This window comes from Micropterus dolomieu, linkage group LG15 (assembly GCF_021292245.1).
Source record: "Micropterus dolomieu isolate WLL.071019.BEF.003 ecotype Adirondacks linkage group LG15, ASM2129224v1, whole genome shotgun sequence".
Taxonomy (NCBI): Eukaryota; Metazoa; Chordata; class Actinopteri; order Centrarchiformes; family Centrarchidae; genus Micropterus; species Micropterus dolomieu.
The window spans coordinates 9,378,362-9,394,693 of record NC_060164.1 but is presented as its reverse complement, the minus strand read 5'-3'; the positions used below and the strand labels follow the sequence as shown (position 1 = coordinate 9,394,693).

Here is a 16,332-nt window from a genome sequence, read left to right as displayed (position 1 = left end):
TCGGGAGGACACAGACTTCTGGGATGAGATGAACTGTGGTGAGGATGCCCTAGGCGACCTAATCTCATCCCCTCTCCCAACACATTCACTCATCTGAAAATGTACGCACGCCAAGCACAGCAGCTGCCATCTGAACCTCATGGTCTCTTCTTGCCAACCTCAAGGGGAGAGTACATAATACACCCGGCTTGTCACGCAGCAGACTTTCGTTATTCATGGCAGGTCCAGGGATACGGGGGATCAACAGATGTGAAAGTGGTGGTTGGAGTGCTCCCCAAGGCTTGTTGCCATCTTCAAGTAGCCCTATCACTTGTACCCTACAGTGCAGGGTATGGATATAAAGTATGAGGCTGTAAAAGCAGTGTTTTGAAACATTGGGGCGTTAGTGGATTTATTGAGTGTAAAAGCCTTCTGAAGGATTGCCTGTTCAAGTATCAGCCTTTAAATCCCAAAGGAGATTTATTTCACCAAGTGTCCAAGCCTGATCAAATTCTCCCCTCAGACAGTAGCTGGATACAAGTCAGACTCCTTTGTACAACCATGGTGTAGAGAAAACATTTATTCATACATACAGTTACATACACCATTTAAAATATACACGGAGATTTGAAGGAGTAAGGGTGTATTATGTGAGTGCATGAGGCTGTGGTAATCATTAAGGTGCTTAATAGACCATGACGCCTGTAGGACCTGACAGGCAAGCTGGGCAGAGTGGAGGATCCAGAGAGAGGGTCACCTTCATCTGGAGACAGCGCTGTCACACTGGGGCCTTGAAAGGAGCCACTCTGCCACCGTGGCCTGGCCCAGACAATACATGTCTATGACCAACCAAGCAGAACAACAAATCCCCCACCTCCTCTAGACTTCAACAAAAAACAAAAAAGAAACAGACTCAGAGAGAATTTAGGCACTAGATAGAAATGCTACTTCCAAGCTGCTTCATGAGGTGACTCCATGAGGTGAATTTCTTTTCTTGATGCAAAATAATCATTATTCCTGGGAATACTTACTTGAACACAATTATACAATATTTATTTCTATATGTACAGTAACCATATACTGTAAAAAAAACAATAAATTATAGGAGTAAAATACTTTTACTCCTATAAAGAGGCAACCACAGAATATGGTACAAAAAACACTAATTATATGCAACAGAAGGCAGAAGTAATGAAAAGAGCATGCAGGGCCTACTATCTGTGTAAATGCGATTTTTGTTAAATGCAGTCAAATCCCAGAGCCGCATCGCAAAGTGGTGCTATCTCGGTCGGAGCACAGGTGCATCTCTAAATGAGAAGGAATGAGGAGGAATGAGGAGGGACCCAAAGCCCACCAACATCCCAAATGAAAGAGAGGGGACATGCCACTCAAGGTCATGGTGAATTGCAGCTGGCGCTGCAGATTGATTGGGAGTACAGGGAGCAGCTGGCTGAGAGGAAACAGGAAGGTGACTGAGGGAATTACCAGGTGGCCCACGTGAATTATGACACTGTCCATCCAGCTCCTATGCAGACTAACTGCTGGTTTGAAGTGGCCCTGTCATGTCTGCCTCTGGAATGACATCTGATTCCCCCGTGCAAAGTAATATCTCACTCTAGAGTATACCATTTGGTCAGAAACTAGAGTTGTTGCTGTGGTTTGATTTTAACTATATGGATAACTTTTTTCACAAATGGCCAGAGGATAATACAGCTAATTACAGTTTTCTAAATGTGGAGTTCATCATGAATATTGATAAAGCATTAATTAGTTACTAAAACTGGAAAACCATTTTCTCTGCACCAAATACATCACATGTTTTTGGAGCAAAAATGTACTGCATCACTTTATAGGAATGAGGATTCATATTCTACTGCAATAAATAACGTAACCTAACAATTCTGTCATATGGGAAATTTCTTTGCTTTAGTAACAAAACAAAAACATTGGAGCTATAACATTTTTTTAATCAATAATATAAGTACAAATCAACCCAGAGAAGCCTGATTAGTATTTAGTGTGGATCATAATTATGCTTGGATAAGAGACCATCATGTAGGTCATCATAATTATGCCTGATGAGCTCTATGCCAAACACATACACATTTCCTTATGACTCAGCCTTCTTCTGGAAAAGCCAAGGACTCTTGCAGAACTGTGTTCAGGTAGGGGGCCAATAATTCCTCGCATTAGGATTCTTAGGATCCTTGATTAAGCCAAAGCTAAGTGATGGGTATATTTATCTCAAATCATCACTAGCTGCATCACTCAATGGTAAATACTGTAGGGCACTTGTTCTTTTAATTGCTCAGTCCAGATAAAAAAACGCCTAAAGCAAATCTGTTTAAACACTTGCTTTTGACATTCCACTAGACACATCTAAAAATGATTGTATATACACTTATTTTGTTCTCCATGTTCCCCATCTCACGCTCTTTGCTCTCCTGTAAGACCCTAACGATAAAGAGCCCCAGATTTGAGTTCATGCAAATTGTCATTACCAGGGGTTTATGGATGTGACATTAGATATTAAGCTGAGTAAGATTTGGAGGTTATCTGGCATTTCAAGCTGTGTGCAAAAAGTCAAACCATGAAACAAGATTCACCCGTGGGTTCGCTCCGGCAGGCACTTCATTCAGCATGTGCCATGGTGACTAAACCTATGGGCTTTCTAGATTCATCTGTATGTGAAATACAAAAGGTGGATACACTGTAGGTACAGTAATAGCTGACTTAAATTTAAATCTGTTCTATGGTCCTGACAGTTGTGGCATCATTAATAAAAGGATAGAGCGACATTTATGATATCAAGGTCACTGGCTGACAATGAAAGAAATGTTTAATCTGCTAAATTACCCCATGAAATGATTACTTCAGTAGGTCTACTTCATAATGATTTAATGCTAACATGTCGTATAATTTTTAATTAACTTCGAACAGGAGAGAATGTGGAAGGTGGGGGAATAACTCGAGACCAGCTGCACATTCAAAATCAGGTGTCCAATATTCAGCTGCTAAATGCTTTCTCTATCACGAATGAAATCACAGAAATAATAAGAAAATTCACGCCCACAGAGAAATGGCCTGTTTCTTGCACACTGCAGATAATTCAGGTAAATGCTAAGTGTAGGGTCAACAACAAGACCACACCTCAAATATTATTAACCAGTAAAATAATCTTGGAAAAGTAAATTTGAATTCTCAGTCGGAAAACAAATGTCACTGCGGGTAGATGGGATAAAACATTAGCTGGGGCAGAAATAAGTATTTTGCACCTCTGTGGCAATCTCCAGCATCAAAGCAAGACAATCCTGCAGTTTTAGAGCTAATATATTTCCTCTCATAAACCCGTGCAAGGTGCTGCATTACCTACTGAGTTGCTGAGTAAGGCTAGATTGAGCCAGTTTAAAATTGTGAGTCAATCAGCTCAGGCCAGGCACAGTGCGTCAGCCCTCGTTAGCTGTGACCTTGGGAGATAATAATGGCACTAAACTGGGTGTATGTGTGGGGTAATAGCACTGTGATTAAAGAATTATGTAGGAGAGCATAAACATTGGCGTGTCTGCCAATGCACACAATCATTCACCTGAGCCTGTGGGAAGACGGCTGTGGTTTTGATAACAAAATGATGAGGGGGCAAGGCTTGTGTAAATTTCCATATACAACTTAATTCTTAAGAATTTTGTATTGAATCTGACTTGAGTCTGACCTGATGTTATGCATAAATACGGGCTGGCCAATTGGTCAACACAACATGGACTGTTCCCAGTTTCTTGTCATCAAACCAAACAATGCTGATCATAAATATGTGCCAAGCAGATCGGGACCATTATAAATATTCATTTCTGACTTTATACATATCCTGGGTGTAGACATGCAGTTGTGTACTTCTGAACCACACAAAAGAATGACAAACATTCCCAGAGCTCCCAATAGCTGTCAGTCCTCTGCCTTACGCATTCTCTTTGATAAAACACACAGGGACCAATGCATTAACAAAACACAGGGAAGAGTTATGCTCAGTATGTTTTAAGTTTAGGAAAGGCTTGCTATGAAAAATCTGAAGAAAACCTGCAGTGAATAACTGTAAATAATCTCAGAGCAGAGACAAGAACTAGCTGTGCGGCATTATTCAAGTCCCAGTTTGTGCTCAACAACAAAAGAAAAAGAAAGTAAATAAAAAAACAGGCAAAAGAAGTTAGAAAGAACAAAATTTCAACAACAAGATAAAGTTTAAGAAGATTAAAACTTATTTAAGGCGATGATTGAACAAAATGTTACCATCCCTTTTTTTAAAAGAGGAACAAAGAAAATGCTTTGTTCCCTCCCTTTTTTAATTAAATCTTCCTCTCATCACCCAACACTAACAAAATATCATCCGTATCGTCTGTATATCATTCATCATTTCTGTCTTATGCAGAGAATTGTTATTTTAACTGTAAATAATAAATAAAATAGTAATAATAATAATAATAAATAAAAGCAATACCTTGCATTAATTAGAAGGGGGTCGGATTTAATATCAGTGCATTGGGGAGTCTAATAAAGAGCTGCTGATCCTATATGCTGTGCATAAACAAAACATTAGGAGAAAAGTACAACTTAAGAAAGAGTAGAACAGTTAGCAACCCTTAAGTAGCCTGACAGACTACTAATTTGTATGTCTAGAAGTGTTAATGTAATTTACTCTACTGTATCTTCATGTTTGGTGCCAAACTCATAAACCCATTGCTACTTATTCAGCGAAAAAGCTACAAACAACCACATAAATTATTTTTTGGGTGACATTATCTGCGATTCCATTGGATTTCTTCCCTTGAAAACGTTTCATGTATACAGCAACAGCGAGAGAGAGAATGTCCTCTGTGTGTCAAACCACGATAGAGAGACCTTGTACTTCAACCAAACACATGTGTACGACCGAGGGACTATAACTGAAGGATAATTGGGTGTGAGCTTGTTGAAATGGAACCCTGTGATAGACCAGAAAATTCCAGTTTCATGGACACGGCCCTGGCAAGGTCGACACTGGGTTCAACACCTGGCTTCATAAAAGCCACAAATAAAAGACTGGGAGAAAGAGCTTTGAGGCCAAAGAACTAGATTCAACACTGGAGTAAAAATACGACTCACATCTGTGGTGGAGCTACTCACCCGATTAGTGCTAATACATCACATGTTCACAATGTCTGCTTGCTCTATCATGTTGTGTCTTTCTTGATACATAACCGTCCGAGAAGCTTATTTTCTGATGAAGACTCATGTTAAACGTCTCGCTGTGTAATTTTAATTAAGCACATTAAGAGGAACGCTCAGATTCAGTGTTCTCATATTCACTCAATAATAATTAAAATATCCATCTGTGAGTGTTAAATTGAAAATGTTGTCATGCGTATCACAATTGCAGTATAATGTGTCAGCAGGATTTGTGGACCAGTTGGAGGAAGAAGATGACTTGCTTGATTTGAACATGACCAGATACAAAAGGCTTTACCTGGTTATTAATTTCTACTGTATATGCTGTTTGGATAATCCCACCCACTGGCACAGACTCAAAGGGACTACAAGGATGACCAAGCACATCAGAGCAGCACAAGGCGTTACCTTGGGCATAGTGCTGCATTACTAATGAGATGACTGAGAGTGTGACAGCTCTGTCCGGCTTCACCGACACACACACACAGTACAGGCGCTGTTGCCTGGACTGATTCCGCATGGTAATTAACCGTAATGATGTAAACAAGAACTCATTCCACCAAGGTCCGCTGCCGATGAACAGCAATCTGTTACAGTATCTGTGAGAAAGCTCTGTTGAGGAGCAACTGTCAGACTATGAGAGAGGCCTCCTTGGCATGTTATGTATTTCACATCCTGCTTTCCTGCTCAACTCCTTTGATCAAAGGAGAAACATTTATCAAGTGGTGGCAGAAATGTTTGATGACACCACTGTTTCAGACTCAAGCACAGCTCTAAACAGATGGGAGCATACTAGAGGAAAAAAAACAGGCTTTCAGGTGTACAGCAAGGACTAGGTTATTTTTGTTGAAATTTTGTATGCATTGTTTTAGATGAGGAGGCTTCAAAGCAAACAAGATCCAACTGCCCATGTACTGTCACTACTTAAGTTTTTCTTTTGTCAGAAACAGTGTGATTTAAAATTAGCCTACCTCAGGCAAATTGCTTGAGTCTTCTTTTAAAAATCAATGTTGCTGGAAATGACTCATTCCCAAACTGCAGTTTATCTGAATGAGATGTTGCTAATCCAAACTAATTGCCAATAACTATTCTTTCCTTGGGTAGCTCCCTAAGCTTTTCTCCTGTTTGCATTCTAAGTCAAAGCAGACGTAAAAAATGGCTTTTTTATTCCTGTTGTGAAGCAGAGACAAAGATAGACATAAATGCCTTTTGTTCTCCTGCATAGCCCACATTCTTTAAGTATGTTTAATCAATGCATGCTTATTGTGGTGTTCTTGTCTGATGGCGTATTGCAGGAACAACATCTGTTTAATCAACAACTTCCTCCGACAGTCCCTCAGTTGGGTGCGAGCTGTCGCTTCTATTCTCAGATGGTACCTCAGAGGGATATGAGTCTCATAGAAATTCACGAGACCGTCTCCAGGAGCGCCTCACAGTCAGGTACAGCAGCAGAGAAAAACATGAAGTGAAACCAGCCTGAGTGCTGAGTCTGAGTCTTATGCCGCTTGACTGTGCTTTAGTACTTTACTTATTTGAAGAGCCTTTATTATTGTCAGAGCATATTAATCTAGAACAGAACTGCTGCCATTTCCCTCACAGAACATCAAATGTAGGTAGAGTAGCCTTTGTAGGAGACAGGGTCTAGTCTTTCCTATGATTGCTATGGCTTCCTGTGCTTGTAATCAAGACACTAGCATGCTCACATCAGCCCACTCCACATAAACACTCTAGAGATTACCTTTTCAGTCCCCATCAACTGTGATTACCCCTCTCATGGTGTGTGGAAATGTCACATTTTACATATCCTAATATTTCACCGCACATAAAGTTCCTACAGTCTTCACTAGACCGAAGGGAATGTCAAGGAAAGGTGATGTGGTAGGGCTGTCCTCTTTCCTTTTCCTAGACCTGAAGCTCTTCTTGCTGTGGTTACCTCCTTCTGAATGAGGGTGTGTGGGTAATCGGGGTCCAATGGCCATTAACTTAGACTATGTGGCAAACCACCACAACCACTATCAATGTAATTGGATTTAATTGGCCCAGTGTTGCCAATGATTCGGATCAGACAAATAGCAATGGCTAATTTAAATGGAGCTGTGACCTTTTGAAAACTTCATTCTAATTAACCTTTGGAGATGCATGCAGGTACTGTATGGGGAAGTGGGCTACGAGCAACTAGCGGCTGACTGGCCACAGAGAGGTCTGGGCTATAATCACACATAATGGCTAATCACTGATTGGGGGCACCCTGTTAAAACCTCTGCGACATATGCATTTAGATCTCATTCAAGCTACAGTAGGTGTCTAGTTCTTTTCTAGATCTTCAGTTGGATTAACACTGTGATAAACAATGCGCCAACGCTTACATCTTGACAAATGGACCCAAAACAAATCTAAGTAAAGCATGATTTCCAGGCAGAACAGAATAAAAATATTGTGCTTTTACATGTGAGACAAAAAACTGGTCAAAGAAAAACCTGTTCACCTGACATTCGAAGCAAATAGTTTTAGCATAGTCTCTTTCTTTCACAGCATTTAGCTGTCATGCTCTTTTGTGACATGTGGGGGCTCAGCAGTACATGTCAAAAGTGTGCAGCCTGCTAAAAACTGATATTTAGTAAATCTTGGTAATACCTGAACAATATGTGTCATGCATGGGGAGTATCAGTCAAATCACCCTTTTTTCTGCACTTCACAGAGTCTACAGTCGACCTACAAATAAAGTTCTCCAAATATTGTCGTAAAGAAAATGAGCTTTGATTCTGTTGTGGAAGGAAAGTATGATCTAAATGGTGAATATAGACAAAAAGACCAACTGCGTTGTGTAAGACCAGCAGTAAACTTCTCAGTCCTCTATCCCAATTAATGGTACAGTTTTCTTTTCTATGATCAGAAGCCAAGTATGTGCACAATCAAGCCTCTACATTCTCTCAGCTATTATATAATTAAATCTGGAGTTGCTTGCGCTCACGGACAAGAATTTACGAGAAAGGGTAGAGAAGTGGATAAAGACAAAGTTTGTGCGCGATCTGTTCAGTGCATCAATGAAAATTAATTAATCACTTGGGGAGTCGGCACACCAAAATGGAATAGGGTGGAGTACAAAGTCGTTAAGTTTGATATGGTAGTATTTTGAAACATAAATAATGACAAAGACCCTCCAGTGCATTTAAATGCAGTAGTAAAAAACACATTTTCAAATTTCACCAGTGACCTACATTAACAAAGAGTGAACAGTAAAAGTCATTTACAGCATATTTCATATTATTCCTGAAACAGAGGAGATCCTTTCATAACTGGTCAGCCAAAACAGAATCTAAGATGAGGTTAAAGTTGAGTGGCCCTCCAAATCCCAGTGTATTGTCTATCTCGAAGACACCTTAGGGGCATGGTCCCTTCTCCCACTGATCCAGTGTTTGTTTGTTCTTCACTTGCAGTCCCTGTCATGTGAAACAGATTATCTAGTAGGGGCTATCAGCTGTCATCTTCAAGTCAGGTGTGCATGCTGATGTGTCACTATAAGATATAGTTTGCAGGAATGCATTTTGGGACCACTGTTGGGCAAAATGAATGGGAGCTAATGCTCCTAGCAGCCTTGGAATGAGCCCACAGGGAAGGGTGGCTAATCCTATCATTCTACACCATTCATCTCCAATCCACTTGGCTTTCAGCATTTTTCTCAACGGGCAATTTGTGGCTTCCCTGCTGGATCTCCTCGAAGCCAGTATGTTATGACTACAAAACACTTCCAGGGCCCCCTGGGAGTCAGAGAGGAGGCCACTAAATGCAGTCTGCGACGTTGTCACTGTCCACACTGCGCGTTGCCAGCCCACAGCGCGCTGCCAGAAATAGCTTAATGACAGATCCTTTCGGAAAGCATCAAATTGTGGCCTGTCAACGTCAAATTAGGAACAAAAAGAAGGCTCAATTGCCCACAAGATCATTATTCAACAACTAAAATGCTCGCTGTATCTTTATGCCATATACCCTCAAGACTAAAATCCTATTTATTTTGTCTCAACAGAACACTCCCCAAAGACTCAAAAGGAAGGCTGAATTCAATCAAACAATAATGATGTTTTGGGTAAACATGGCTATTGCTTTATTCTAAAGGTCACAGTCTAAGGGGTGTTTAATACTGTCTCCAAAACGAAACAAAGTCTAAGGCTGAATGGCTTCCAGATGGTGGCGTCCCCCTCCACACAGTCTGTCTGTTTCTGCCTGACAGATGCTATGCTTGCTTCCAGGGAAGAATCTGAGCAGTCTTCCATGACTAACCAAGACAGGGGACCTGAATTAACCGTCTCCTCAGTTCCATGTACTGTATGGCTTTCCAGCTCTTTGGAGAGGAAGCCCCTCGGGGTCTGACTGTACACAGATACAGTACACACATACCCACTCAAGTGCATTGTTAGAATGTGCATACACACAGGTAGTAATTCTTCTGTCAACAGATATAAAAACCTGATTGTGATTGCAAGGAATTATTCTTTCAGTTAGAAGATCATTTGATTGGCAGGTCTCAGCCAGTAGTTAAAAATCTGCATTTCTTATGCACTACATGGCACTTTAGCACACAAACAAATTACAGAAAATTCTGTCAGTGCAATAATGTGCTACTGCTGAGTAGCGAGTTTCTCAACAATCTCAACTGTTTCCAAATAGACCATAATAACATAGGATGCTCCGTATATCAGAGCAACCATGATGAGCCCTATTTAATATGTCCTGGCTAAAGCAAATATTGATAGCCTGCTAGAGTACCTTCACACCTATCAGCCAGCAAGGCAGTGTTATTATCACAATTAATGTCTGGAATCAATCCACCATAAATCCATATTTCTAGCTATTATTCCTCTATGGCTCCTCACCTGTGCCTCCTTTGGAAGCAAACAACATACTGTAGTGTAACAAGCAATGAGCAGAGGAGGGGGCTGTTTGACAATGCTCATCAGCTCAGAGCTGCAACTCTACTCACAGGCTGCACAGCTCCCATGCCTCCCCTGTGTGATGTTGCAGAGCCCAGCCGGCAGTGCTGGCATTCTGGCTGTGGGCTGTGGTCAGTCAGAGAGCCCAGGGAGCTGTGGCAGCCTGCTGCTCTTTCAGCCGCAGCAAAAAAAAACTAAACTAATAAAAACACTGAAGCATAAGAGTCTGCTAGGCAAAGAAGAAATGAGCGTTGCAACAACACAGGCACATTCACATAAGACCCTGGAAGATGCATGTAAAATATGTAGTGTATGCACGGACATGAGCACAAATACACACCATCACTTTCCAGCATGCACTGCAGCCAAATGATTTGGAAAGCACAACTCAATATGCCATCCAGCCATCAGATATGTATTCAGAGACTAAGACAGTCTGAAAGCCTGAACCAATAGCTTTCAACTTCAGTGTGGGGGTTAAACGGCAGGTTTCTGGGCACAGGTTTATCGTAATTTTCATCTGAATTCCATCAGTAAGACTTGCATCATATATTTACAATATTCCCTGTGGGTCAGGGATAGTCACATAAACAATATGTGCACATCTGCCTTTACATTTCAGCCAATATGTGCTTGGCAAAGTATCCAGCATGTGTTTAAAGCTTCAGATAAAAAAAATAAGCTACTACAATATATATATAATATTATGTAGAGATCATTTGTTTTCTTATGCAACACTTAATTACTAATACCTTAAGCATTATCAAAAAATTTCAATAATGAAATGTACTTTTCCGGGACAGTTTACATAACTTTGCAACTGTAGCCAATTATGTTTCACAACTAAAACAATTTTAATTTTAAAGCCCTCATGATCCACTGTCAAGGGAGACTATGACTTTAGGGAATCAAAAATATTCATTCATGTGGTTACTTCCAAATCAGTTAATTTTAAAGAAACGGTAAGAATACAATTTTGAAACTCTGAAACAATGCCTAAACTCAGCCAGAAATTGCCTTAGGTTGCCTAAAGTCATATTTTCCATCTTCCTTAGTTTTGTCCCAGTAGAGCTGTAAATCAGTGCATCACAGATCACTTAGGGACAGGAAGAGCTCTGTTATCTAATTTCTGACTTCTGGGGATACTAGTAAAAGTTCACTCATACACACTGAGTTGCCCTAAGTTAAAGGAAATGCATTTCCAGTACTGAAATTCAGTGGTATTCCTTGGAATGCTACAGTCACAAAAAGATTTTGATGAGATGACTGTGGTAGCCATACTGTTTCGTAGCCTAAAGGGTGGCTTTGAGCACTAAGAAACGGGGATTAACTACCAAGCTCTGCTTCTTTTTAATCTTTCATGCTCAAGTTTATTTTGTGTTAGGCTTTGTTTTGACTCCTATTCCTTTGTAATGCCCTGGAATCCCCATTAGGGAGCCAGTCGTCTAGGATTCCAAAATGTAGCCCCCCTTATTTGCCCACTTTCTAGACCCACTTGGCGGGGTGCCCGTCTTCGTGGGATCTCTTGTTTCTCTCACACAGCAAAGCTCATAGTGAAACCCTTTCAGATGAGTGAAATGCGTTTTGTTCTAATCAACCAAAAACTTGGGCTCATTGTGCTCTGCACCAAGAGACTGCAAGGATGTCTGTTAAGAAATGAATTAGGACTAGTGAACCCTTAGAGCCTCTGTTGACATAAGTCTTGCATATCAAGGCAGGCTGGAGTAAAACTAAATGAAGGCCATTTCCTTGCTTGAAGAAAGAGCTATTTTCATTTTGCTGTCCTTGCAGCAAGGAGAGACAAAATGGACTGTGGCTAAGATAATGTAATGACCAGGCTCATCCTACAAGGCCAGTCAATCACAGAACACCACTGTTTTCACTGAAGGCCTGTTCAACACAGAACAGCTGTATAAATACATTAGACAGGATCCAGGCAGCTCCCAGTAAAAACAGAAACTCTGTTTCTTATAAATATATGGATTATTGGATAAATAAATCAAGAGATGGGCCTAAGCTAAATAAATCTTTGGAATGTACCAGAAACAAAGCAAGGATTGGAACATTTGTGGATGAAAACAGACCAGCTGTTGATGGTTCCTGCGTTCATGAGGCCTGAAGGGGCCCGTTCTGTAGAGAAGGCCTTCCCTCTGCCCATGAGCACAGCAGAGGAAATTATTCTACTGTGTAAATGACATTCTAATGTAATGTAATGTAATACTTGTGACTCATCATATCTTAGTGGATGCATCTGTTATTAGGGAAGTTCGAAGATCAGCAGGCTTGCTGCTGATTTTGATATAACTACAAAACCCTTACCATAATGACTTCAGTCATTTGGCTTTACAATCCATTTAATTGCTACCTAGTGGTGTCAGTCGCACTCACAATAAGTCATCAACAGAGCAGAAATTTGTCACAATCATATTTAATGAAACTGGCACTCATCTATGTCTCCTCTCTCTGTTGATAAGTACTTCCATTGATTGGCCTCTGATTAGGATGCGGGGCAAATCCATATATCACGCGGAACAGACTGAAACATACGGCCCAGAACAGCCAAGAAGCTGGGATAGTGTGTAAATGATTGGCTGCTGCCAGCTGTGGATTGTGCGGGCATTGTCTCATCTAAAGCTCCTATGAGTCAGCCACATTCTCTAAACCTTTCTAAACCTTGTGCTTTTCTGCTGTTTTCAAAAAGACAGTGCTTCTTGGAGAGGTAGCACAGACATATGCAAGAATCAAAACATCTGATTTGACTCTTTGGGTGTTAGACATTTCATTTCCTGGAAACAAAAAATAATAAATCACAAATCTACGTCAAAAGCCTTTGGAGAATTTAAGAAAGGTCACAGTTTTATAAACTAAAAGTGGCTTCTCAAACAATGACAAAAGAAAATCTGGCTTGCAAAGGCCTGCCTTTCATTTAATCACAAAGTATTCTACATGAAAAGCCTTCATTTGACAAACATGAAACATTACCATTTTGTTGTGTTCTCTGTTGCTTTTGTTTAAATAAAGAAGATTAAGGCTTTTCTGAACGGTATCTAAAATGAAAGATGCTAAATCCTTTTGTTCTTGTACCTTTTCCAAATTTCCTAAAATTTTCAAACAGCTTTTCTTACTGAAGGCTTACTGTCAAACAAAAACACACAAGCATATAATTTATTTCTTTCAAACGGCACACAACAGAGGCACATTTCTCCTCAGATGAGAATAAGTGTAGTAGCATACTATACTCACCACAGTGCTCAAGCCATGCTCCTTCATCAGCCTGAGGGAGTTCTGGTAGCAGGAGGTGAGGTCATTGGTCTCGGTAGGGCCCACATGACCTCTGGCCACCGGGCCCACGGTGTGGATCACATCTGTCGGAAGGGGACAACACACAAAGCTTATTTCAGCACAGCCTGCTTCTAGCAAGGTTACATGGCTGGCAGTATTTCTGGTGGCGCCATGTAGTATAAGGATAAGTACAATGCTTGTAAAAGCTTTTGGCTGTCTGCAAAATCATCAACAAATATGATAAAGTTTGTCTTCACAACGAGACAATGGGGACAGCGTGAACAACCCACTGCCTGGAATGAATGCATTTATTCAGTAAATGAAACGGCAGCTTAGATAGAAAATCAATTACAAGATTCTTTTATGCCATCTACTCAAATATTCATATCTCTCCCTGTACTCTCTTTCCCTTCGCATAGTAATGTCTTTACCTGTCAATCACTGGTCTCCTTGTCTGGCCTGGCCAGACTAGGGAATGCAGCTCCTTAATTGAATCATAGAAGCGATGAAAGGAAAATAAGAGAATCTAAGCAGTGACTTGACAGAAACATAATCTTCCGCATTCTGTCTGACTGCCCTTGGCCTTCTCAATGTTGGGACAGGACAGGTCAACATCAATATACAAGGAGTAACTCGACATCACCCATGGAGCATTCCAGAGAGGTTCACCACAGGTGTTGCATTTATATAGGTTAACTTCAAGGATTTCAGTGACACAGTGAACACAACTTCTTTGTGTGTATAAAAAATGCTAAACACCTGACAATTCCTCAAAAAGGTCATTGAGGTTTGGGTGTCCAATCATACCCTTGTGAACTATAATTCATGAACTGACATTTTTTTCTATTTATGCAAAATAGCAATAGTCTTCTGCTTCATTCAGCGGCATTAGCTGGTAAATCTCAATTCATGACCCATCAAATATAGATCAACTATGACTCATACATTTGCAATTTAACGCATCAAGTCCCCATTTCTGTGCACTAAAATATTAAACTATCTGAAGTACGAATACTGAAAATTCAGACTTAGTTCAGGTGAGGGCATGCAATGTAAAAACAGCAGCCTGTGATTTTAACAGCAGTCACCACATGTGTTTTCTTCTTACACCTAAGCTCACCGTTTACTTATAATATAAAACACTTAGCCTCACTTTCCCACTGAATAAATGTAAGCTATATTACTACTCCACTTGACCATAAATCATTTATAGATTAAATTTAGTTCTCAGTTGTATGTCTGGTTGCTTAATAGGTCAGGATGATAAAATACATAGGGAACCACTATAATCAAGTGGCTTTCACTGGTGTTGCTTAAGGAGTGAGATTTTTGTTTTTGTTTGGGATATGTAAGAAACAAGGAGTTTGGGTGATTCCCAGCTAAGCGGAGGTTGGGCTGTAATGAGAATGGAGCTGTCTGAAGTATTGTCTTTTCCAGAATAGCAGGTGGAAAGTTGCATAGCGCAATGTGGTTATAATGGGACACATGGTAAGTTGTTTTTTGTGTATAATTCATGAAGTTCTTCACTACAAGAACGGCAACATGCCAATTAGAGTGTGGGTAAGCGCCAAAACCCATACGACTGGTGAATTCATGAAAATTTAAACAGTTTTTATCTCATAAGTACCGATGTCTCCATTCGTATCCTCAACACCTCCACATCAAATACATATTTATACAGCTGTGTTTCTGTAAGGTGAAAGACATATTTCACTTTGTAACTAAGAAGGGATATTACAGGAAGGAAAGTTAGTTGCTGTAGAGCTCACTCAGCTTCTTCAGTATCTTCTAAACTCAAACACAATTGACCTCTCTACCCTTGGTCTTAGAGGAACTGAGGTTATTTGTTTTGTTTAAAGAAAACGGTGCAGTCATTATCTAGATCTAATAAAATTAATGAATATTTGCAATGTGTTGTGAAAAGCTGTTAAGCAGCTGTAAAATTATAGGTACTTTATATTATCGCTCATTCAATAATTTTAGTCAGCATGTACTGAAAAGAGGTCTGGTCGTCTGCATGGACACTGAAATACAAATAATAATTGTAATTAGTTAAGTAATATTTATAAACAGGCATGTGTATATAGTGAATTAGCTCTGGGCAATTTAACTTTGAAGGTACACCTGCCTAAAGGGTAGGACTACCCCAAAATATATAAGAATACATTATTTCCCCAATGTGTTTGAAGACTCAAGAAATGGTTATTTATGACTGCTGCGGTTTTCAATACATAAATTATATAGAAAAGCTCTGGCAGATAATCCATCCAACATGGGTCTTTATCATCATTGTTCTTTTTCCCCTGGTAGACCCTCAGCTTTTATCATTACTTGCATCCATTAGCTGACAGACACCTTTCAGTGTATCTGTGTTGCTCAGAAGCACATAGCGACACATGTATACCATTATCTCTCTGCAACCTTCGTACAAGAGGCACATAAATCTCTATCTTAGCGGGACTGAAAAGATTACTAGTGGTCCTCTTACACTTTGGGGAAGGGGTGGCGGGTGGAGGGTGGGGGGGCTTGATTGTGGGGATGATAATGGATGCAGAAAACATCAAGAGAAATGTCCTGATGAAAAATATTAAAGGGATGCTCTTGTTTAGTGTGCTGAAGGGCCATTAATCAGTTAACATCAAACCCAAGTAATACTCTAATGACATGTTCAAAAAAGATGCATTGACTTGTAAAAACTAAAAACAATATGCCAATGACAGGGAAATAAAAGGCCAATCATTTCAAAATGTACCTGTAAAGAAAAAGAACAGAACAACGGAGCATAAATTACTACACACAGCAGGGACTAAATTAAGCTGTGAGCATACAAAATAAGTAATTTAACAGAACTCTTCTTTATCACACATACAATCCCCACTGCACACACCTCCTTCAAGACCCTTGCCTTGTAGTAGTTGATGAGCTTCCCTTCCTAGCTATATTTTTT

General features: G+C 40.1%; 1 protein-coding gene across 8 annotated transcripts in view; it reads right to left on the bottom strand.

Annotated features, from left to right (window-relative positions):
• Positions 1-16,332, bottom strand: part of macrod2 (mono-ADP ribosylhydrolase 2) — a 390,971-nt gene that overhangs the window by 104,634 nt on the left and 270,005 nt on the right. For all 8 annotated transcript variants that reach the window (XM_046070270.1, XM_046070272.1, XM_046070269.1 and 5 more), the window contains exon 6: positions 13,347-13,468. In XM_046070270.1, the coding sequence (XP_045926226.1) occupies positions 13,347-13,468 (122 nt within the window). The remainder of the gene's footprint in view (positions 1-13,346; positions 13,469-16,332) is intronic.